General features: G+C 53.6%; 2 protein-coding genes across 2 annotated transcripts in view; both read left to right on the forward strand.

Moving 5' to 3' along the window:
• The first annotated feature begins 170 nt into the window (after nt 1–170).
• On the forward strand, nt 171–1,161 carry LOC112590394 (uncharacterized). The gene is made up of 3 exons (XM_025306708.1): nt 171–379; nt 491–519; nt 632–1,161. The coding sequence occupies exons 1-3, from the start codon at nt 171–173 to the stop codon at nt 970–972; spliced, it is 579 nt and encodes a 192-aa protein (XP_025162493.1). The 3' UTR covers nt 973–1,161.
• A 3,185-nt stretch (nt 1,162–4,346) lies between these two features.
• Nucleotides 4,347–24,788, forward strand: part of LOC105181665 (roundabout homolog 2) — a 104,895-nt gene continuing 84,453 nt past the window's right edge. Inside the window, exon 1 of the mRNA XM_011138577.3 lies at nt 4,347–5,491. Within this exon, the coding sequence (XP_011136879.2) occupies nt 5,413–5,491 (79 nt within the window). The 5' untranslated portion in view covers nt 4,347–5,412. The remainder of the gene's footprint in view (nt 5,492–24,788) is intronic.

Raw genomic sequence — 24,788 nt, forward strand, 5'->3', positions numbered from 1 at the left:
TTCCGTCACGTTTGCGACTTGCTCGTGCACGCGTGCATTAAATATCGAGCATAAAAAATATCGTATAAAATAACAATTCGGAAAGCCTGTCAGCCGTGAATTTATGTAACAAACCGTTCAAGCGGCTCAAGCGAGTTGAAGCGCGTACAGATGATGGCTTGACAGTCATTATGTCCGACCAGCTTTTCGAGTCGTTTACGCTCAGAAATGCTTTCCATCCCGCGGATTCGCCGCACGGCATGCGAAATTACGACTTGGGCGCCCTCACGAGGGACCAGAAGCGCGAATTGAACGAAATGAAAATGATCACTCGCAAAGAGAACGAGATTTACCTGCATGCTCATCCGGAAGTGCGGGCTTTAATCGCCATTTTGCTAAGGTGAGCACACACACACACACACACACGCAACATATATCACGGGTTGGAATACATCACGCACGTAATTCCCCGAGAATCTCTCGACCCTTCCACCTCTCACGCGCACCGCAGAAAATTATTCATCCTGCATCTCACTTTTCGTTCTTAATACCAAAAAAGAGAAAAGAAAAAGGGAGAAAGAAAAAAGCGGGAAAATACGTGTCGATTGTAACGCCCGATAGCGCGATGAGAACACCTGCATTCGGCATTAAGGGTACGTCGTTAAAATCGCCCGCAGACACGTCCTATCGAAGCGGCCGCTCATCGATATTCCCGAAGTCGTAGGAACATTTTTCAACAGACCGCGTCGTGAGATTGCCGCTGACCTTTTGGATTACTCCTCGTCTGCCGATAAACGACCGGATATAATGGACAATCTTGGACGGGAAGTATTTCGAGCGAACGACCACATTGAAATTCCGCACGGTGACGACTCGGATTCGCAAATCTGCGATTGTGTCTCGTATCTCGGCTGCTGTAATTGCACGGAAAGAAGAACGCCGTCATCTCTGATAATTCGGCCTAATTGTTCGAGCGAGTGCGACGCGATGTAGACGAGAGAGAGAGAGGGAGAGAGAGAGAGAGAGAGAGAGAGAGAGAGAGAGAGATCGACTCGTCCGTTCGTACGTGTCAAAAATCGGTTGAGAGTTACGGATAGATAGCGCGATTCGTCGAAAACAAGCCGGGCTGTTTCCAGAAAAAGCCCCGCGGAACGCTCAGCCAATCAGAGCGTTCGCGCGGCGAACCTGCTCGTCTCGCGAAGCGAAACGTCTCGCGGGGCGAAAAATTACAAGAATGGTGCGATCACGATGATCAAAACTCTTACGTTTACGCACGATTATTATGAATCGATACGAAAGCGATAATATTGCAGGTATAATTATTATTACCATTACGAGCAAGACGGCGAATTACGATGATGAGAAACAAATCAATAAAAAATTACAATCGTACGTGTAATTCTGCGCTTATGTAATGACTCAAGGTCTTTGCCTCGTTTGTCTCGTTCTCTTAATTATTAAAGCCACATGTGTATGCTCTCATGAGTGTCTTCTCACATTTTTTGTTGCACGAGCCGAGCAGTGACGAGATATATATATATATATACGGGTTTACTTTGATAACATCGTTTCAAATTAAATTCACTTGCGATCGTTATCATACAGATGGCGATGTCTTTCTGACAATAATTCGATCGGAAAGATGATCCTACCATATATCTATAATCCAAAGAGGATATGGAAGATAATACTTCTGTATATCCTCTTTACAGAACGTCATGCTTCTCGCTTTCGTTAAGTCTGTCACACGCATCGAAAAGACTCGGTGCGTGTCGTGGATACGCGTGACTTCCGCACGCGTATATCTTACGTACACACGCACGTTAACCGTGCAACCGGTTGTTCTTATTAATCTGGACCTTATCTCGTTCATTAAACGGTCGAACAGGCGACAATGCGAAAAACCATTAGTCGCGTTAACGCGAGCGCGCGCGTGCACGCGGCTGAAAAGTAACAAACGCGTTATCGATTAGATAGAAGCGGAGCGCGAGAAAAAAAAACGAGCGAGAACGCGGTTACGCCCGAGTTACCTGACAATATTCAGCAACGATATTTATCTGGCCGCGCTAACGACAGTGCTAAGCGGTTATCTCGGAGTAATATGATGGGCGGTTTTCCAACCGCCCATCCGGTCGCAGCGGCGCGCAATGGCGATCGACCGTGGTTAATTAAATTTTGTTTCTCCGTCGGAACGCCTTGCTCAACTGTTACGTTAATGGTAATTCCTTAATGACCAATCCGACGACGATTGGGAGTCGTTAGCGCGACAGAGTCGCGCGAGATTTGCGTGCGAATCGAAGCAAGTCGTAACGAGTCGAAGTAAGCCGAAACGTGTCGGCATTGTCGGCGAGAAAAAAAAAAACGAGTGTCCGTATCGCAGTGAATTATCAAAGCAATTAATACGTCGAATCACACTCGCGACGTGGGTCGCGACGAATTTGGGCGAAGATTTTGTCGTCACACTGGCAAGATCCGCGATCGGTTATCGCATCGTGTGATTCGTCTCGCGGAACCAACGAAATTAGCCATTAACCGTATCTACAAAAGCGATCGCACTGCTGTGTAATGAAGCAACGTATACTGGTACCGTATGATATATTCTCGTCGAGTTTCCGGTTACTTACAGAGTGGCGGAGGAGGTAGAGGAGGAGAAAAGCGGGGAGTTGTTCGCGATTGTTTGAGTAGCCGCTGAAATTCCGCTGCGAGTGTCACATATTGTCCTTTCATTCACGTTGCCACCGGCTGCTCGCTCGTGTCTTCCGATCGCGCTACGAGCACGACCGCCGAACACCGTTGCGTTTCTCTCGTATGTTTCACAGAACACTCGTGGATCCTCGAGCTTTCCGTGGCGAGAATTTCCATAAATAAAATCCCCCGCTGCGAATACAAATATTCCGTAGGTGTGCGCGTCGCGGAGAACGAGCTTTTCAAAAATTTTCAGTGCGTTTAGGAGAGAGAGAGAGAGAGAGAGAGAGAGAGAGAGAGCCGCCGGCGTAATGCATACTTATGATTCTAAAATATTTGCTGGAAATTTGTCAGAGACCGCTTTCTCTAAAGAGCTCACAGAGCTGACTTTTTTTCGACAGTGCAAGCGAAATTACGCGAGTGAAATTACGCGAGTGTAGCTCGACGTGATCTCTCTGTAAAAGTCGCGTGTTGACAGCGGGAACCGTCGACTGGACCGAGAGCGCGATAAAAAGGAAAACGGAATAAACGGGACAATTTGAACGATATTGGCAGTGGGTGAATTTCAGTGGAGAGTTATTTAACACGCGATGCTGTCATCTTTACATCCTCGATAGTGATTGACTGGATAAACTTACTAGTCAAATATTACAGCTTGCGTTTTCCTGTGTGCCTAACGCGCTGAAAAGTTTTCTATTAGCTATCGGCACCCTCTCTCTCTCTCTCTCTCTCTATCTCTCTCTCTTTCTCACTCGTTCCCTCTCATTCTCTCTTTCTCTTCATTCGTGCTCATACATATATACAAAAAGACGTAGTTTGTACTCTGACCGCGTGGTCGATGGACATCGCCCGACGGTGCGCCGGTGAGCCGCTTACATTAAACGCGATGTTGCAATGGCGGCCGGACAGAGCCGGCCCTATACAGACGTGCACCCATAGCGCCGCGAGATAAAAGCCGTGATCAATCGCTCCATCGATCGGCATCGTCGGAGACTTCAACGCGGTCCCGCCGCCAGTCGGTTCCGGACACGATTAATTATCCCGGCCGCAACGACTGGAAGAATCGATTTCCACAATGGGATCAGATAATCCCGCTTGATTTCTCTCTGAGTTAGAGGGCAAAGACACGCTTTACGAGATGGCTCGTACTTGATCGTCGAAACGTGAAGTTACTCTCAGTTCGGTACTTACGCGCACGTGCACGTGAATCTCTAAGAACGGGGCGCGTTATTTCGCATCCGCTGTTCCGCTATACGTTCCGAAATACTTTTCTTTCAATTCGCTAAAGTGTAGCAGAAAGTCATATCTCTCTGTCAGAACATTAATTACATCGTTGTGTACGATCTGAACTAAGCAAGTGCGTTACTCACGGAAGAGTGAGTTTCGATTCAATCATCGTTAAAAAGTTGGGCAAAGTAGATAACGACGATCGCTTTAGCGATGAGCAGCAGTGGCTTTTCAGTAGAAACAGCCGAGCGGGCAGGCGTTTAAGAGAGAAATCAATTTTTCAACTTTGCACGGGGCTCCCGGCGCATCTAGACACAGATTTGCGACGTGCGCCCTGCGCCCTCGTAGTCTCCGGCGGCGAGGCACGCGCGAAACCAGCCGAGCGCGGCCGAGCGCGGCCGAAGACCCGCGTGGCGCTACGGGAGACTACGAGAGCGGTCAGTCACGAATCGGCCTTCGCGCAGGCGGTAACGTCGCTCCGCGGGAACACGTCGCGTCGTCTATTTTCGTTCGGCCGATACGACCGGCGGCGACGACGCTGTGACACGTTTTGAACGTACGCAACGAGAGAGTGTCATATTCGGGCGATGAGCATCATCCGCGATTACAATGACGTAGTAGCGCAGGTTTCGCGGCGTCCTCACGTTCCGACGGCTCAGCGGCGAGATTAACGAGACCGTTCGACGGATCCGGATCGCGGACGGCTGCGGCGACAAAACTTGGACCTATCGACGGCTGATCCTTCGCACGGACGATCGAACGGACTTCCTGGAGATGGAGCGTAATCTCTGTTCACAGTCGCGGTGCGAACGCGACTGTTGACACCGCGCGCGACGGCAAGTTCTCGTCCGACTCACGGACGGAGGATCCCTCTCCCCGACGACGGCGTTGTCAACGCGTTGTCCCAGCGGCATCGATCAACCGGCCGTGCGAGAGTGCGAGTCTTTCTCCGCAGCACTCAGCCAACACGAAACGCGACTCACGAGACGCGAAGCGAGCTCGTGAGAGAGCTGCTCAAACCCGGCCGTCGCTCCGACGACGTTTCGCGTCGCGTCGCGTCGCGTCGTGTCGCCCCGCGTCGCGTCGCGCCGCGTCGCGCCGCGCCGCGCCGCGCTTCCGCGTCCCCGTGCAATGGCAGACGCTCCGCGAATCGGTCGCCCCGCGGGTCCTCGACGAGCGAGAGCGACGGGAAAAGAAGTCGCACGCGCGTCCCGTCAGTGATCGACGACTACCACGGCGTCGTATATCGACACGCCGGAAGTGCCGTTACGAGTCTGTTGTGTGGCGCGTAAACGCGCGAACGAGGAGAAAGAAGAAGAAGAAGAACGTTGTTGGAGTGCGTTCTTCGGGATACAACTCGATAATGCGCGAGTGCTGATCAGCGCGTCCCAGGTGTCTCTCCGCCTGATCCTCGACGTCGTCGTCGTCGTCGTCGTCGTCGTCGTCCGTGTGTGCGCACGGCCACGCTCCAGACACCACGGAGAATAGAAAGAGCAGCACGCACGGGGTCAACCCTCGGATATGTTAACGAAGATGTGCGGCGGCGGCGGATTGATCGACCGGTTGCTCTTGTTAGCGGCGTTCGGAATCACAGTCCAAGGTATGCGATTCTCTGTTATTTCTCTCTTCTTGTTCTTTCTGTCTCTCCTGTTCGCCGATTCACCTCGGCGCTTTGTACCCTCCTCTCCCCCCGGGCGCGCAACCCTTCGCGCTTCGGCTCCCCTTTGCACGCTCCGCTTTTACGGTCCAATGTCGCGCGTCCTCCCCCCTCGCACGCGCGCGCGTGCGTGTGTGTGTGTGTGTGCGAGCGAGCGAGCGCGCGTTGCCGTTGAGTAAATAATATACAGGGTGTCTCTGCGCGACGAGACGCGCATCGAGCCCGCGAATAATGGACGATCTCGACCGACGTTTGGCGTTTGGCGACGCGCGCCGTTTTCTCGTTCCCACGGATCCTCGCATCGGTTTCACCGCTTTCCGCGATTGCGGCGACGACGACGAGGCCGATGGTGCGGATATCCCATTCGCATAAATTGATTCGCGCACGCCCCTCTCGCCCGTTACGTTGTTTCGTCGATCGCATTCCGCCGAATCCGCGCAAATCGAGTTGGCGCGGCGAGGGAGAGGGCGCGCTTTCCGACGGGGATCTCGGCAGGAGGACGCGAGTACTTGTTTCTTGTATTCCCCCTCGAGAGAAAGGTACATGCGATAAGAAAAATATATGTACAATTGTTCACAGAATTTTCTCGTAATTTCTATCAACGTAATGTAGCGAGATCGAGCGCCGTGTGTGTCTCTCGCAATATCGATCTATATTTCACGAATTATACGCGATCGCGCGCGCGCGACATATATAAAAATGATGACGCGTCGTCGATCTAGCCGGAGCGACGTCAAGCCGCGCTCGAGCGGGGAGCGATTATTATTAAAGACTTCCGAAAAGAGAGAGAGAGAGAGAGAGAGAGAGAGAGAGAGGGAGAGAGAGAGCGCGCTTTCGATTCGTGCCTCCACTTCCAACACTTCCATACGCGGGCCCCGGTATCATTCCGTCCGAAATCAATTCCGTTAGCCCTCAATTACTTTGATGGAGGCACATCTGACCCCGATGCGGATGGCTCGTGAGATATCAATTTTATCTTGAACTCTGACTCGTAGTATCCCCCGCGTGATTTATACCTTTTTCCTCGCGCTTTAGCTCTCATCGCCGTTGCTTAATGTCGAGTCGCGTTGTTTGTTGCAAAAGTTTTATACGCGCCGAAAGTTTCGACGAAAAATTCGCCTCTCCTCGCCGCTTTCGCGGCAATCTCGCGGAATCAATTTTGAGTCGCCTTTCGAGCTGCATGAAGACATTTCTCTTGCCTCCCCCTCCCCCCCCCCCCCCGGGAATTCGCTTCGTCGTATCACTCGAATTAAGTCGGTAGCGGCCGCGAATTAAAGTTACTCGTCGTACAAACTATTCTCGCTTCTCTTTTTCCTCATTTCCCCACCGGTGCAGTGTAAAGAAGCGATAGAGAAACGGCGCTCTCTCTCTCTCTCTCTCTCTCTCTCTCTCTCTCTCTCTCTCTCTCTCCGCTCTGCTTCGGAATCGAGTTTGTTTTCGCTCAAACGATCGGCGCATTGAGAATATATATTCGCACGGTAGTACTCGCTCGTGTCTGTATAAGCGTTACACGTTATTTTACACATAGCGAGCGACCGATACCGGGGGGCGGGGAAGGGAAGGAGAATAAGAAAAACACGATCCGACGAATATTAAGGGAAAGTTTCGTCGAACGACGGGTTATTTATTTTGCCGGTTTCCGTGTGGCGGTATGTCTAAAAATAGACAACGATACTGCCGATACCCGCAGTAGGTTTTTCGACGCTCTATTTTCGTTGGCGACGCCGACGATGTTTATCGTTATTCGAGCGTAACGTGCGCGACGTATCTATTCTTACCCATTTTTTGCTTTCTCCCCAAGGAGACAATAGACGCACACATATATACACACACACACACACACACACCGTGCTATTCTCCATTCTCTCGAGCAATTTCGGATCGAAAACCGAACTAGCGGCGTACGTTCCGTCGCTGCGGTCAAATATTTCCAATTCCCCGGGAAAAGCGTCGTCGTGCTGCGCGACTTTGTCGGACGTAGACGCTATATTGATTTCCATATAATTACGCTCGTACGTTGCGAAATAAGGCTGAGCGGCACGCGACGATTATACTAAAGCACGTTGGACAATGTGTAAATGATAAATTGAACCAAGATTGCGCCGTTCTGCAGTTCCTAGAATAATTTCGCGACTCTCTCTCTCTCACACACACACACACACACACACCATCTCCCCCCTCCTCTTTCTCTCTCGCGCGCGTCGATCATGCTTCGCGTTCTCTCCTTTTCTCCCCTCCTTCTTCGGCGTGGTCGCTCACCTTTTAATCGCCAGTCCCGATATAATTGTTGCCGTGTTATTGGTGTTATTACGTGGCGCCGAGAACAACGATCGCGCCTCCGTCGGAAACGTGTTTTAAATGGCCATTACGGAACGATTGATCCCGCGCGCACAGTGCGCGATTAATCTGCTTCAATCGCCGTGGCGCCGACAATGCGCGCTGAAAAATCGCGGCTCGCAACGCGAAGGAGAGACTATTTTCGCGCTCGCTCTCGCGAGTGTCTCGGCGCGTTGACGCGTAATGAAAGCGCTCGCGGATTAAGTGCGACAGATATACACGTTATCGCGATACGTAGACGCGATTGGATGTGACTCGGTGGAATTAGTCGTGCGAGAGAGAGAGGATCTCTGTCGAGCAATAATTACGAGCCAATTCTGCGCGCGCGCGCGCGCGTTCCGTCGCTCGGCACTTTGGCTCGGCCGGCACTTGAAGGTATTCGCCGTCGATCGGCGAATATCGGCGCGACGCGCGTCCGTTTCCGGGGTCCGCGAAAAATCGGACGTCGTTTGAGAGCGCGCGGCAGATCGCCGAAGGCGAGCGAAGGATGTGTTCGTTGTCAGCGGCATCCGAATTTTCAGCGCCGCGTGCTTTTACGAGGCACTTCGCTGGCAGGCGCCGAGCCGAATCGCCGCGTCGCGCCGGCGCGATCGACAGAAACGCGTCGATACGCGTCGCGCTCCCCTGCCTTTTACGTCGGCGGACATAAAATACGTTACCGCGAGCATTTTTTGCCTCACGCTGAAGCCAGCATACTTGCGATGAAAGTGTTTGCAAACTAGAAACTAGCGCCGTCGCCATCCGCCCCGTCTCCTCGTCATCGCCGCCGCCGTCGTCTCGTCGGCTAGGCGTGGTTATCGACGCGACTCGATTTCGCGCGTGCTTTATATCGCCGCGATAAATCGTCCGCTTTAATCACTCCGACCTGAGCGCCTCTGATTTCTCGCTCTCCGCGACATTCGGATGTCATTGGAGCGCGGTCGTTATTATCGTGTGTCATTAAATGGCTCGTCATGTCGGTACAGTCGGTGGAGGAACGCCTTCGCCCGCGGTCGCGGATCTTTCAGCGTCAGCTCGCCGAGAGGGACAATTCGTACAACTCGGAGGCGCGCATCTGGAAGTCATACTTGATCACACTCGCGAGTTGAGGCCGCCGCGCGCCGGAGGAAAGAGAGAGATTCACCCACGATCCGGAGTTGGATAGGCAAATTTATTCCTCGAGAACTTGCACGGGAAAGCGCGCACTCGTCCGCGCGTCGGATACGGATACGGACGCGCGCGCGGGCGGCGAAAGTCGCCGCGGAAAAATCCCGCCGCGACCTTTTTGCGCCGGCCTTTTTGCATGCTCGACGAGTGTCGCGACGAAACAACACAAGAGCCCGAGTGTTAGGCCGCGATGCGTGACTCGCTGCTCCAATTTGCTCGTTTGCCTCTCGCTCGTTTGCGCGCTCGCGAGTCGTTCCGACTCGTCGACGGGAAAACGCTCTCGCCGGCGATCGCTTAGCCGCGCGCGCGCGCGCTGATTCGGCCGGTCGGGTTAAATCGAGACGACGAGAGTCACCGCTCTCTCGTCGTCGTTGTCGTCGGGTCGTCAAAGGTTAGACAGCACGGATGCGCGCGGCTAACGACGACGACGACGACGACGACGCAACGTAACGCGGGACGCGGGCGACGGGCAAGAGGGAGAAAGAGAGGGCGACGCGCGCGCGACGAGAGGAGAGTTGTACGCTCCGTGAACCAGTTCCAACTTTATCGATGCACCCGCACTCTCCCGGGATATCGCGCACGGCCGACGAGCGCGCAAAAACGGCACGCGGATGAATAATTTATGACAAAGACGGTCAGCACTGGGTTGCCGGAGATATCCTCTCTTTCCCCCTCTTTCTCCCCGTCGCTCTTGAGCCCGCGTCGGACGACGACAACGACGAACGCGGACGCGCACGAATAATTAATCACCATCTATAGTAGGAATCTAAAGATAGTGTTGCGCGACTGACTGACGTGTACATATGGTCTTTGTTCCGCGGCTCGCTCGTGAAAAAAGGCACGCGGGCGATGCCGAGAGTTTTGCTCCGCGAGGACAGCAGGCCAGCCTGACTTGTATATGTGTGTGTGTGTGTGTGTGTGTGTGTGTGAAGGGAAGAGGAAAAAGGATATCTCTTTTTCCCCCCGCCGGTGAAAGTGTCGTTCGTTTCGCGTAAAGACACCCCGTGCTCGTTCCCTCTTTCTCTCTCGCTCTCACTCTTCAGTCTCTTTATCTGTCCTTTCTCGCGACGCTCGCCCACGCCCGCGTCCGTCTCTCTCTCTCTCTCTCTCTCTCTCTCTCTCTCTCTCTCTCTCTCTCTCTCTCTCTCTCTCTCTCTCTCTCTCCCCCCCCCTCTCCCTCTCCCCGTTCTTTTCGCGCGCGCGCGCGACTTGATATATCCGTGATACCGCACGATTAACCGACGTCGAACTGCGTGACAAAGCTCGATCAAGCTCTCGCTGGCTGCTCGCTCGATCGACCTTGCTTTCCTTGCTCGGAGTTCTCGTTGGAGCAGTCTCTCTTTCTCTCTCCTTCGCGATGTTGTAAATCAAACTGGAAAAGCCGCGTTACGAATGTCGATACGCGTGCAAGATCCGTCGCGAAATCACCGAGCTGAAAAATGTGTCGTGTCGGTGGACGAATAAAGCGACTCGCGTACCGTACGCACGCGATCAAATGGTAGTAAAGACGGATATAAATTACAGTTCGATCTGATGCCGTGTATGGTCTTTGGCGAGTTATATATAGTCTGAATTATATAAAGAGCACGCGCGAGGGGGGGGGGGAGGGCCGCGTCGTGTACAGTTAGTTGCACTCGCGCGTCGCCGATTAACTCGGTGAGTTAGGATCCCGTAATGGCGTGTTCCATCCCGTCCCGTTTAAGCGAATAGGAAATAGACTCGATGGAAAATTACGAAGCGTCCCGCGCCCAATCGTTAAAGAGGAGAACATGAGATGTGTCTGTCGCGGCGCGATGGGTTCGCACGCGCTCCCTCTCTAACGACACTTGGCCCGTTATTTCGTTGCGGGAAACGCGGCCGCCTGAAAAATTCAGCCGACCCGATCATCGGCGAGAAATTAAATCAGGTTCTCTCTCGCTAAATAAAGCCGCGAGTTATATGCGATAGCCTGTCTCTAACTGCAATTTCCGTGGAAGCGCATCGAGTCTCTTTCGTTCGACAGGGAGCCCGGGAGTTGAACTCGAGCTCCTGATATATTTAACGAGAGCCTGGGGGGAGGGGGGAGGGGCGGACGCGGCGAAAAAACGGAGACAATAAAATCGATGTCCTCTCGCTCGACGGAAATATCTCTGTCGAGCCGAAAGCTTGTTGATCGCGCACGCGACTGTGCGCGACGGCGCGCGCGAGACTTTCCTCGGTAAAATCCGCATTCCGAGCGTGAAGAAAGAGAAAATACAAAAATCACCACGTAAAATCTCCCCCGAGCGCGCAAAAAATAGACCGCGATCTGCCGCGCCGAGGTACGGCTCGCCGTGTGTCGGCGAGAGAGACGGAGAGAGAGAGAGAGAGAGAGAGAGAGAGAGAGAGAGAGAGAGAGAGAGAGAGAGAGAGAGAGAGAGAGAGAGAGAGAGAGAAGAGAGAGAGAGAGAGAGAGAGAGCCGCGTGCCTTGCTGCGTTTTCTCGGTCGATGCGAACTTGGAGCGGAGCTTACCGGTGTGTACCGACAGAGGATTCCGAGACACACGGATGAATATGGCGAGTAAGAGAAATAACGGAATGGGAAGCCCCGGGTATACGACGTTGTCTCTCGCGTACCGCGAGAGAGGAGAGGAATGTTAGTTACTTCGTCACACTCTCCGTCGCTATCTCGCGCCTCCTCGCGCGCGGTATCGAGCACTCCGATGAAATATGCCACGTGTCGTTAGCGATGCATTCTCGCGGCCGCGTCCTTTACTCTCTCTCTCTCTCTCTCTCTCTATCTCTCTTCTCATTCCTCTCTTTTTATTCGCCATCTGCCGCGACGCACTCGCCGGCAACGCCAACGAGGAATCCGCACGAGGACTAAAAAGGACTCGCGAGACTCGCTCCAAGGCCCGGTTGCCCCCCTCCGCCCCCCTCATCCCCCGGATGACGGGTGACTTGGCGTTATCTTTTCACAGGCCGCGCGACAACGTACGCGCGATGATACGCCCGGTGAATCCGAGTCGCTGAAATTAATCGCGGGGATGACGCGTTTCAGAATGGGAGGACGGTGTTACGCGTCGCGAGGTATCGCAATGAGCCTCATATATCCGCGCGGTTCGCCCGATCTCGGCGCTCTCTCGTGTCTCGTGTCTCCGTCGCCGCGCCACGCCGCCACCGCCGCCATGATCACAAGGGGTAGCTGATGGTGGCTGATCTCTCTCTTTATGTCATCTTTTATGCCGCGTATCGTAATGGATACGGCATTATTTATGCTGCGCATACACATACACACAGCGCGTCGTTTGTACGCGCGTTATTATTATTATATTGCGTTGCAGATTGCTACGGAATTATTGTGTCACGGTGATCATTACACGCGATTGTTTATGCAGTATAATAAGAAATGATTTACGAGCGAGCGAGCGACGCCGTTTTCTAATTAGCCTCCGACAGAATTGTCGGCGAAATTGGCGTTTTCGCGGTTACCGAAAGACCGCCGAGCATCGATTAACTCCGCCGACGCGTGATATCGTTCAATCGGGAATCGGGAGAAGGGGGAGGGGAAGGGGGGATCAGCGGTCGCACCGAAGTGACGAACAAAGGGCCGGAGTGCGGCCCCGACGCAGCCGCGAGCGAATGTCGGAAGATGCTCGCGCGCGCGCGCGCGCGCACGAAATAGCAGAGTCGCGAAATTCTCCGCTATTTCGCGCCGGGCAGCGCCGTTTACCGGAACGTTCACGCGGTCCAACGCCGAGCGCGCTTTCCCAGCGCGAACGCGAAGCACCTCCCCCGCGTTCTTCGCGTCCTGGAGATTTTAATGGGGTGACGAAGGTGACGGAGTCCCCGCGGTGGGCACGCCGCGCCAGACGCGTGTGTACGCTACGCGGGTTTTACGTTATTTCATTCGTACAATGGCGAGATTTTCTCTCTCTCTCTCTCTCTTTCTATCTCTCTCTCGCTCTCACGCGGCGCTGTTTTAACCGTGGAATGTAAAACAACGCCGAGAGAGAGAGACTTTGCGAAAGGTACGACAAATCCGAGAATGTAAAACGGCGGAGGCGAACCTAATCTCTCTCTGTCTCTCTCCTCGCCTCGAGCGATAAAGCACCTCTCGTAACCAGACGAGAAAACGTCCGCCTCGTTTATTTGACGCGCCACGCGATGGCGATTTGATTCGCTCGTAACGGAAAACCAGCACTTCGCGCGGTGGCAAGAGAGAGAGAGAGAGAGAGAGAGAGAGAGGAGGAGAGAGAGAGAGAGAGAGAGAGAGATTCCGTTATTATGCGGGACGACGATTCGAAAGTACGCGCGCGCGCAGTTATCGAGTGCCATCGGCAGCGCGAAAGTAAACTCCGACCTCCGGCGCGGCGGGGTATATCTCGCGAAACGCGCGAGATCGCCACGAGCAATTAAAAATAGACCTCTGGAAAACGGCGTATTCCCAAGCTCGGAGATTCTTCTCCACGAGCCGTTGGGGGCGCGAGCGCGAGCGAAGGCACTCTGAAAGAAAGCACTGTTTAAAGCAACGCGCGCGATTAGACGAGAGCGAATGAGGGTGAGTGTACGAACGCGCGGATGGAGAGAGAGAGAGAGAGAGAGAGAGAGAGAGAGAGAGAGAGAGAGAGAGAGAGAGAGAGAATGGAGAAGGATAGACGGAGGCGGTGTGAAGAGGACGGGATGAGGAGAGAACGCGCGCGCGCGGGTGAGTGAGTGACACGTACGGCACATCAAAGAGACTAATTTAACGAAAGCGGGCTAGGAGAGACCACGACGCGACAGGAACCGACTGTTCGGAGCAATAGCTACGTTTTCGTTATGGGCCGGCCCGCCGCGTCGTAACGCGACGTCGACGACGACGACGACGACGACGGCAGCGGCGACGGCGACGGCGACGGCGACGGCGACAGCGACGAGCGAGAGATCGCGAAAGATCGCGCGATATATCGGACAAAGGAGTCCGTTGTTCGCGTGCGTTGCAGGCCTTCCTTCCTCTCCGGCGCGCCGAGAGAGAGAGAGAGAGAGAGAGAGAAAGAGATCCGTCGAGATGTTTTCTGAACTTCGCCCAGCAGCAGCAGCCGGCCCGGCTCGGCCCGCGCGCGCGCGCGCGCCTTCTCCTTCGCGTCTCCTTTCGCGCATTCTCTCATGCATCGCGCGCTACTCTTCCGTCAGAGTAGCTCGCCGCGCGTTCCGAAAGGGCGTATTAGGACCTATTATTTCGCGCGAGTACCATTACGGGCATAATACCGCGCGCCGGCCGGGCGCTCTCCTCTCTATCAAGATCGAGCGCGCGTACACAGATGGCCCGTATGAATGCGCCGCGCGAGAGAGAGAGAGAGAGAGAGAGAGAGAGAGAGAGAAGAGAGAGAGAGAGAGAGAGAGAGAGAGAGAGAGAGAGAGAGAGAGAGAGAGTCGCGGAGGAAGAGTGCCGCACAACGCGCACAAAGGAGCAGGAGAGGCGGAGGGAGGGTGCAACGGTTGGCGGGCGGGCGGAAAATTTCGACGCGCTGTCCGAAGAGAAAGATCGCGCGCGGCAATATCGTTGAGTGAAAAGCGAACGCGCCGCCGCGTGTGCTCGTGCTTGCGCGTCTCTTCTTGTCTCTCTATCGATCCGATACCGCGTCCTAACGAGACACACATGCTGCTGTGCTGCTTGCTGCTGCTCTGCTGCGTGCTGCTGCTGTGGGGGTTCCCAGAGCGCGGTCGGCCGAAATTTTCCTGCCGACTTTTCCCGACCGACTCTTCTTCTTTCCCTCTTCGATTCCCACGTTGGGCGGCTGGCTGTCGAGGCTCGCTCGGCTTCAACTTGTCATGCCGCTGTCGAAGAGTCTCTTCATCTTCTCTTCCTCGTCGGCGCCTAGAGTCGCGACTGCGGGATTGTCTTATTAGCCCGCGTCTTATTCCCAGTCGCGCGACTCGCGATTAGCGATTAGCCCTTAATATTGAACGCCGCGTGCGTTGCCGCGTCGCGACGAACAATTTCGGTATTGGCATACGTGGCTGCGGTTCTCCTCGTTTCTCTCTCTCTCTCTCTCTCTCTCTCTCTCTCTCTCTCTCTCTTCTCTCTCTCTCTCGCTCTCCGCTTCCCGCCGGTCGTGACCGGCGAGAGGAGAACGGCATCTTGGCGCGGATACAGCGGCAGGACTCATGAAAGATGTACGACCCGAAGGTGTCTTCGACCCCGTTAAGTTCCCTTTCTCGGTCGTAAGGGCCGAAGATGTGGGGTGCGAGCGGAGAATCGCAGGGGGAAAACGCACGATCGATAAGAGCGCCTCGTAAGACAATTTCTTCTTGGGGAGGCGAGACGGAGAAAGTGGCCCGGAGAAGAAAGAGAAGACACGAGAGAGGGAGAGAGAGAGAGAGGAAGGAGGAGAAGAGAGAGGAGGAGAGAGGAGAGAGAGAGAGAGAAGAGAGAGAGGAGAGGGAGGGAGGGAGAGAGAGGCTTCTTTCCAACCATCGCCATTTTAGGTACTATTCGTCGTATGGCTTGCGCGTGGCGTATCGCAGGGTCTCGAAGGGCAAAATAAGAGTGGTGGGAGGTGCGCAGAGCGCGGGTGTGCAGTGAGGGGTAAGGTAGAAGTTAGCGACATCGAGCCGGGAGTATACTTGTTCCTTCTCTCTCATATGAATCTCGTCTCTCACTTTTCAGTCATTATCCTCAAATCTTGTCTCTCAACTCCGGTTCCTCTCTTCTCTCCGACCCGGAAGGGAAGAGGGCGAACGAACGAGGTCCCTCGGCGAGAGCGAAAGGGGGCCTTGCGCCTACGAGAAGACTCGATTGTTATCGCGCCGCTTAGTCTCCGAAACGGTTCCTTTAATTTTTTTTATTATAGTTTCACCGAAGACCTGAAAGGAAGGAATCCGTTCGTCGGAGGGTGCGCGGCGCGCGTTAGAAGAGATTTCGTTAGGAGAGAGCATTCCCTTCTTCGCGGGAGCGAACGCGGCAAAACTTGTGCGAGAGCCACATATCCATTATTTTACTTAGTGCCCCATGCGCGGCGTAGCCATCTTGACGCTATTTCTTCCCCCTCCCTCTTCTTTCTCGTTCCTTCTCCCGTGCTCGGTATTATCTTTTCTCCTTTCGCTCTTCTCTCCCCCTATCTCTCTCCTTCGCTCGTCTGTCTCCTCCTCCTCTCAGATGTCCTCCGGCTCTCGCCTCGGCTCTCTCATCCTCGTGGACCTATCCCTCCTCATGCTGTTAGGATTCGTCTCTCGTCGTCTAGTCGTGTCTGTTCACTGGCTCTCTCTGGTATCTTCGCCGGTCCGGTGATCACGGAGGTTCGTCTGGTCTGGTGAGTCGCCCAGCTGCTCCTTGCTGTTGATTGGTACTCCTCCCGCGTCTGTCCGCTCCTCTTATGGTTTGGTTCGCTGCCCAAGAACGTGACTTAGTGTTTCCCGTCCTGTTATAGGCGGGGTGAACCGTTTCGCCCGTCCTGTCTCAGGCGTCATTCTTCGCCCGCGGCCGCGAACAGGTATAGATCAGCAGCCACAGAGAGCTGGAAGCAGCGCGAGGAAGCGAGGGATAAATATGCAAACTATTCCGGCACAAATGCAATAACAAACGCGGAGGTAAGCAAAATCGGAGAATACATGTCGGACAAGTTGGCGTGTACGTATGTAAAAAAAAAAGGAGGAGGGGGGATGGGAGCGGAGAAAAGGAAAAAAGAAAATGCGCGTTGATGGACGGACGAGATTCGCGCATTAGTGTGCGTCTGCGAGGCCGCATTCTCCTTTTTGTTTCTTTCCTTTTCCCCACGATTTTTCGATCGCTCGTATACTACTTTATTGCGTCTCAGTCGCTATTCCGCTCGCGAGGCGAGCGACGTACCTGAGTACGCGGGATTTAAAGCTCTCGAAAGCGCGCGCATACCCGAGTATCGATAATACGCAATCGCGCTATCGCGCTCGCGCTACCCGTAATACCCAATTGAGTACGGGCTCTCGGGCATTTCCAAGTTCGCGTTGGGCATCGGTAATCGATATTGGCTAGATATCATTGCCACTTTGAGTTCTTTTGACCGGAGAGTCGCGCGCAGTTTTTGCCCATGGATGCCATCGCGCGAAATAACGGTAGCTCGCCGAGGTGTACGTGTTCCAGCGCGATATAACGCGATGTTTCGATTAATCATTCGCGCGCGCCATCGTCAGCACAGAAGTACGTCGTTGCCAACGATAGATTCTCCTCTCCGTCTTGCGCGCTGTGACTAACGATATCTCGAACGAACGAATAATCGAGCGTAGAACCGTGGTAGATAACGAAATTCCCTCCTCCCCCCCTCTTTCTCTCTCTCTCTCTCTCTCTCTCTCTCTCTCTCTTTTGTTTTTCACTCAATTAACGGAGATTTCACCTTACTCTTGACCGTCGATTTAATTAATGTCGGCCACTATAAAAGGAACTGCTCGCGCAGTTTTAGGAAAAGGATCGAATCGCTTTTTCCAAAGCTCGATCTCGATCACTCTCCCTCTCTCTCTCTCTCTCTCTCTCTCTCTCTCTCTCTCTCTCTCTCTTTCGTTTTAAATCGATCGAGGTGCGTCTCGCCATTTTTCTTGCGCTCATTCCCAGGGAAATCAAGCCGTTCGTTAGCGAGGCGGCGCGGCCGCGCGACCGTAATAATTTCCGCGCACAAAAGAAGATAACGATCGAGCGCGAGGCTAATACTCGGGGCCAGCGAATTAAAATCACACTAAACCGCCGGGTGGCGCCGTAATTGAGTATTTCTGAGGCGAAAGATCCTTTTGGAAGCTTGCCCCGAGAGCGAGCGACGGGGGCGACGGGAGGACGGCGAGAGAGAAAGAGAGAGAGAAAGAGAGACGGAGAGAAAGAGCTCCCTGTCTCATCCACCGTTTGTGCACCCACGCGCACGCACACGTACGCGTGCTGTGCACGCATGCATGCGCGCGTTTAGCCGGAGCCGGTCTCTCGGCGTCTCTTTCTTTCGGTTCGCGCGCGCTCGCGTGAAATACGCGCCGAGTCATCGCGCAACTATTCCTCCGTCTATGGTAGCCGCTGACTATCGTCTTCATCGAGCATCGGAGAGGTAGAGAGATCGAGAGGCAGACGCCAGGACAGGGCAGAAAGAGCGCGAGCGGCGGGGGGAGGGGGGAGTGAGAAGAGGACAGAAACTATTGTACCAGCGCCAATCTGTGAGTGCACTCTCGCGCGCGCTCTCTCGCCCTCCTTCCCTTCCTTCTCGTAGATCGATCTAACGCTCGGCTCGCTCTTTCTTTAGCCTCTTCCCGCTTTGGACTCTTCCCCGCCAGAACAAGGGAGGAAATGGCGAATTAGAGCGAATGGGAATGATAAGCGCCAGAGAGCTTGAGCGGTGAGAAAGAGAGTGAGAGAGAGAGAGAGAGAGAGAGAGAGAGAGAGAGAGAGAGAGAGAGAGAGAGAGAGAGAGAGAGAGAGAGAGAGAGTGAGCGGGACGAAGGGCGTGCGAGAGTGAGAGCGAGGCGCGGAGAGAGAGAGAGAGAGAGAGAGAAGAGAGAGAGAGAGAGAGAGAGAGAGAGATAGCGGCGGAGCCACCAAACCGACGGTAAATCAATACTGACATCGCGGTCGTGACGCCATACACCGAGTCATCGGACGTACGACTAGAACGGCTATTAAGACTAGCAACAGCCGACAGCCGTTGGGAAAACACCTACCGTACGCCTGTGTCATTATTCGGGGATTAATGTTACGGCCGATTCGTTCTCGGTCTCGTCCGTCTCTCCGATCGTCGTCGTCGACGTTCGTCGTCTCGCAGACCCATCCATCGGCCTTAATACGCGCGACGGCGACGCGCGACGTCTGTTTATCCTCCGCTCGCACGCTCATTGCGAAGCCGAATTTCGAAGTCGAGTTTCGCGCGCTGCCATGTTCCTTAACTTAAGCAACGAGCGCTTCTCGCGCGCGCGCGCGTTTCACCGATTAATAAGAGAGACATTCTCCTCGCGTCGTCGCGGAATATGTGTACGTGTATGTGTGCTATCGTTAGCCGGGCTCGGTGTATCGGAAGCCATAACATAATACGCGCTGGAAATTGCAGCTCTGTCTATTCGCGCGGTGGAAACGATAAAATGTCCTTCGCACGTGATATCGGGCGGCAGAATTTCGGCAATCTCGAGCGATCTCGCACGGGTTTTATATTCGGTCTCGCGCGGCGCTCAAATATCGAGGCGAGCCGTCGCTCCGGGATTAGAATTCACATTACGAATCTGGTGTATCCCGATTTCGTTATAGACGCGTACGAAATGGACACAGCCGCTCGTATTACACCACGATCTACTGGAATGATCGGCCCGGGGGGTAGTAGGGAGGGGGGGCAGAGACGTCGGCGGCGATTTCGGGCGTGTATGAGCGCCTCGTTGTCCTGCGCTCTCTCTCTCTCTCTCTCTCTCTCTCGCTCGCTCGCTCGCTCGCTCGCTCCCTCCGTCGTGCGTGCGCGGCCTATCCGCTTTAAAAAGTTATCGATTGCCCGACGCTCGCAACGTTAAAACGCGCTGAAATGCCCGACGCCTGTTATGTACCGACAATGAGAATATTACGTCTCTCCGGCTGTCGGGAGTCTCGCGCGCGCGCGATTCCTTCCTGTCAGGCGGATATTTCGCCGCGGCGCGGCGCGTATCCATGAGAGATGAATTCGGTTTTTATTCGGGGCTGAGAGCTCGAACAATAGTATCGTGCCGTAAGGATCGAGCCGAGCCCGCGGGCGACGACGAATCAAGCGAATACGATAAATCGCGCTTTATTAACGAAATCCGACATTTACACACACGTCTCCCTCCTCCTTCTGCCGGTAACGCGATATTCTTACGGGAGGTACGACGCGCTTCTCTTGCAATTCCACGCTAAAGTCGCGCGCTGCGCCCTGCGACAGGAAAGAAATGGTCAGTCTCTGGCGCAGATTACGGCGTCATACTCTTTTTGCCGTCCGTATCTTCTCGTTGTTTCAACAAGAAAGTAGCAGCGCTATGCGCGCCCAGCTATGCACGTCTGTGAGATTATCGTCATTAACATTATGCCAGCACGTGCGACAAAAGCATACATCTCCGGAATATAATTATTTCATTGCGCGGTTACAGTCGCGCGAGAGCAGCGAACTCGTTGTTGGTCCGCGGCCGAGTCAACTCGCGCATTCCCGCGCGATAATCGATAATAGTTACGCTTTTGCCTCGACTTTCGCCGGTTTTCGAATGTTGTCAAAGTGGGGCAGCTACACACTCGAGATGAACTCACTCTCGGGCGTTCTTATAACGCTCAATTCGCAAAAAGAGCCGCCGTATCTCGGATCGTTTAATAACTCGAGAACGTCGTCGTCGTCGTCGTCGTCGTCGTCGTCGTCGTCATCGTTGCTGTCTCGACGACGTTATCGCCGTCGAGAGGAAGTCGTCCCGAAAATCTCGCAAGATCCCGCGCGGAGAAAAAAGTGCCGAGCGTATATCGCGTATACAGCTCTCGACGCCCGCCTGGCGCTCGGTTGATACGGCAAGCTGAAATGAAACGAAACGCCTCGGGGTAATTTAGCGCAAGAGAGCCAGGGAGAGCAAAGACTCGGGCGCTCCTCGTCCTCGTCGTCGTCGTCATCGCCTCCGCCGCCGCCGCCGTCGTCGCTCGTCGCTCGTCGACGAAATATGAAAAGTCCGTAGGCGGTTTTAATTTCGCCGCGAACACCATTGTTTCCCGTCTCTCTGCACACAGTGCGGCGAACAAAAGGAAATCGCGAGCCCCCGGCATAACGCGGCATGTGTGCGAGCGAGAACAACGACGGAGCGCGAGATACGCGAGAAAAGGGGCTCTCGCGAGCCGAGCCGAGAGTCGAGTCGAGTCGAGTCGATCGAGCAGGAACGTCCGTCCTGGCCCGCGAGATAGCGGAAAAAAGCCGTCCCATAAATCACGCTATTTAATAGAAATGAACGACAATGAGACATCGCTCGCGACACAGGTGTAATATGATTATAGCCGCGGGCGAACCGCGAGGTGCAGAGAGAGAGTGTGTGTGTGTGTGTGTGTGTGTGAAAGCGAGAGAGAAGGAGAGAAGAAAGTTTCGCGGGCGGTCACATGTCGGAATTAAAAACCGCATTCGCGACCAGTCGATCGTAATTTTGCGCCCGGTGACAAACGATCGCGCCGTGTTGCGTGTTTCGATACACGCAATTAGATTCGGCCAAGCTCGTAGAGGAAGAGAGAAAACGGAAGGAGGGCGAACGGTCGCTTTGGTCTCTTTGGATTTAATGGAACAATTTTATGTATTTGCGTCCGGCGGTCTTTGTGTGTGCGTGTGTGTGTGTCTTTTGACAGACAGCTGATTTTTGGACATTTGCCGAAGAAACATGTATTATATTCCATTAGTGAAATAACGAAAAAATAATGCGGATCGCCAAGAGACTTCGCCGCCCGCCCGCCCGCCCACCCATCCGCCCTCCGCCTCGTCCCCTCGACCCCGGAGGCGGTTTTATTTGGCTTTAACGTCGGGATTGACGGGAATTGGCCGGTTTTGTGATTTCAGCCCGCGTTTAATAAAATCAAAGCCGCCGAGTGTTTTTCGCGAGATAGACATGGACCGAATTCTCTCGTATACGTAATCACGGTTGATATCTCACGCGAATGTAAATGATGGATGGTACAACAGCGATGCGAAATGAGGGTATAAACGATGGATCCGTTTATAATTGCAAATTTCATTCCATGTTTCCATTGTGTAAAACTGCATTATTCCGTGCTTATGCAATTGCGCGAGCGGACGAGCGCGAACGGACGAACGGACGAACGGACGCTCGCCCGCTCGGCGTTCTTTGTTAGGTTTAATGGCGCCCATCGATTTTCGTTGGCTCCCGAGCAATTTCTCGTATATATTAATGCCAATAGACAGGACTCTTCCTCTCGCGCGCTTGTTCGGAACAAATCAAACTTCGTGGCAAATGGCACCCCCTCTCTCTCTCTCTCTCTCTTTCTCTGTCTCTCTCTCTCTCTCTCTCTGTCTCTCTCTCTCTCTCTCTCTCTCTTTTACTCACTCTTCCTCTTTGTCTTTCCCTTTCATCGCGCAAACACACACACACACTCTCGTGTACTATCCGCGTACCCCTTGAGGACGGGAATGCCACGGCGGGACTTCGATTTCCAGTTAGTTAGGGCAGTTGCGATTTAAATGGCGCCATCGGAAATGGAGGAGGAAATGAACAACGCGCGCGCATCCACGCGAGTTTTCCAAGTCGCCAATGTTGTTATCGCGCGCGTACACATGAGATCTCCGAAACACACGCTTGTGTTTGGGTTTCCGCGAAACAAAAAGGGCTTCCCTCCTACCCCGTTGACCCCATCGCAGAGAGCTCGACTATCGCGTAAAATTTAATGGGCTCTCTACAGTCGTTCGACGCGTTTGGCAGCGAAGAAACGGCTTCAAGCGGCACGTTTGTAAAATTAAAAGTCGTAAAATATTCGCTCGAAGCCGCTCTCCGTACCGCGAAAAAAGAAGAGATGAGTTCAACTCATTAACATTATAATTATTTTCGAAATATTCTCGCATGTGAAATGACGCTTGCCAGCACATACTCCTCTTAATAAAGTCTGCTTTATTACCGCTTTACACCGGGCAGGGGAGGGGGGAGGGGGAGAAAAGTTCACCTATACATGCTACAAATTATATCCATTTTCGTCGTCAGCTGCACTTTTCGTCGTCGCGCGACGAAAAAAGAAACGACGGCAATATGTGCGCACGAGGTCGTTATTATTGGCAGCACAGCGGCGCAAAATTGCCTTTGCTGGGAATTATTTTGCTGCTGCAATTACACTCGCAGGTATCGGACACTTTTCTCTCGGTGCACGGTGTGCACATATGTGTGTATGTGTGTGTGTGTGTGTGTGTGTGCTCGGATGTGGTGACGGTGCTGCTTGGAGCGCGCCGGCGGGTTAACGCCGTTGAACACGGCCGTCGATGCATAAATTATTGGAGCAGTCACGCGGATCGTGACAAATTTAGTCGTCGCGGCTTACGATCTTAATCCGTCTAATGTATAAATATAAGTTACCACCATCGGTGTCTGCGGTACTAAGCGCGATTGCTCGATCTCGTTTATTTATTCAGCGCCGCTGTCTCGGACTCTCTCTCTCTCTCTCTCTCTGTACGTGTGTGTGTATGGCGTCTGTGTCTCGGCCGAACGAATCGTGGCGTTTTTTCGTCGCGACGAAACTCTTTCAGCCGCTCTCCGGACAAATCTCTGGTCAATTTCGCCGGGCGAAAATAAATACGTCATGTGTATTCGAAACGAGAATCTCGAGGCGCGCGCAAATGTATTTAGCGATAAGCGGCCGGCGCGCGCATAAGTGACCGATATAAATCTGCGCCGATGGCGTATGCGAGAGCGGGTGCTATGCTGATTTATGGATATCGAACCGCATGAGAATCCGTACGACCGACCGGAAATCCGATTACGGCAATGCCGAGAGAGCGTTACATCGAGGCAGGAGCGTCGCGAAATTTCCAGCTTTCGAAGCCGCCGCCCGGGGCTTCCCGAAAAAGAGATTACGTCGGAGAAATTGCGTCTCCTCAGGAATTTATCGTAGGAAAAATAATTGTAACGTCGCGTACGCGTTGACACGCGTACGTAGCGAGTTATTTATGCTCTGATTATTCCACGCCGTGCTGCGTGTGTGTGTGTGTGCGTGTGCGTGCGTATGTAAGACACGTATCGTTAGGAACACTGTTTGTTCGGGTCTACTTGTACCGCTGGAGGGACGGCGACGCCCGTCGTACGTATTTAGTTTCGTTTGCATATAAAGCGGGTATCCGTTTCTTTTCTGGAAATGCCCGGCGCGCGGTTACTACAACATGCACCTCGCTGAATAATTCAAACAAAGAATGAAACGCGCGCAACCCGACGCGCCGCCGCCGGATGCGCGACCGATGTTAGGAGCGTTATTCGACACCCGGTCATTCGAATTCCTCTTCAGGTCTCAACGAAACATTAATGCGCTTTACGAGATACATCTCGTCGCTGCGGATCGAAAGCGCGCGCCGTAAACGGCTCGGCGCTCGCATCGAGCGGCGCGCCGTGTCGCTTAATGCATGTTTTCTTTACATTGTGTCTTCGCCTGACGGCCGTATCCACTTCATTTCTGCAACAACGCTTGTTTACTGCTCCGACTCATACACACACACACACACACACACATACGGTATGTTATTTCCTAGATTTTTTTCCGAGCGAAGTCTCGCTCGGAAAAATAGAGCAAGAACCGAGTCATTCAAAGTCGAGTGACCTTTTACTCGAGCCCGTACAGAGGAAGGAAATTTTCCCTCTCCGAATCGTCGAGTGAATATTTTCATTCTGAATACATCCCGTCGTCATTGAGGCAAAATCGCTCTAGCCGATTGAGAGACGTCCGCTCGCGTGGGGATGAAGAATTCAGCCCAAGTTGAGCGAGATCGTCGCTTCGATTGTCCCGAGCGAAGCGGTATTCTCGCCCGCCGCGAATTTGTCGCTCATCTCGTTTCGGCGAAACAGCAAATTCTATCCCGTCGAGAGGAGGAGCGCCCGTTAAGTGTCCGAGTCGTTCCGCGCGCGCGAGATAGATACGTTCACGCCCGATGAGTCGCCTGGCGAGGCGCGAATCGGGGAAAGAAAAACGCCAGCGTCGTTCGCGTTAACCTTGCGCGACAAACGCGCACGGCAGAGAGAGAGAGAGAGAGAGAGAGAGAGAGAGAGAGAGAGAGAGAGAGAGAGAGAGAGAGAGAGAGAGAGGGATCGAGCGAGTGCACACAGCGCAGCGACGAGACGAATGACTACGTGAATACGACACACTGTGCCCGGCGCTTCG

The sequence above is a fragment of the Harpegnathos saltator genome, unplaced genomic scaffold (genome assembly GCF_003227715.2).
Source record: "Harpegnathos saltator strain DR-91 unplaced genomic scaffold, Hsal_v8.6 scaffold8, whole genome shotgun sequence".
Taxonomy (NCBI): domain Eukaryota; kingdom Metazoa; phylum Arthropoda; class Insecta; order Hymenoptera; family Formicidae; genus Harpegnathos; species Harpegnathos saltator.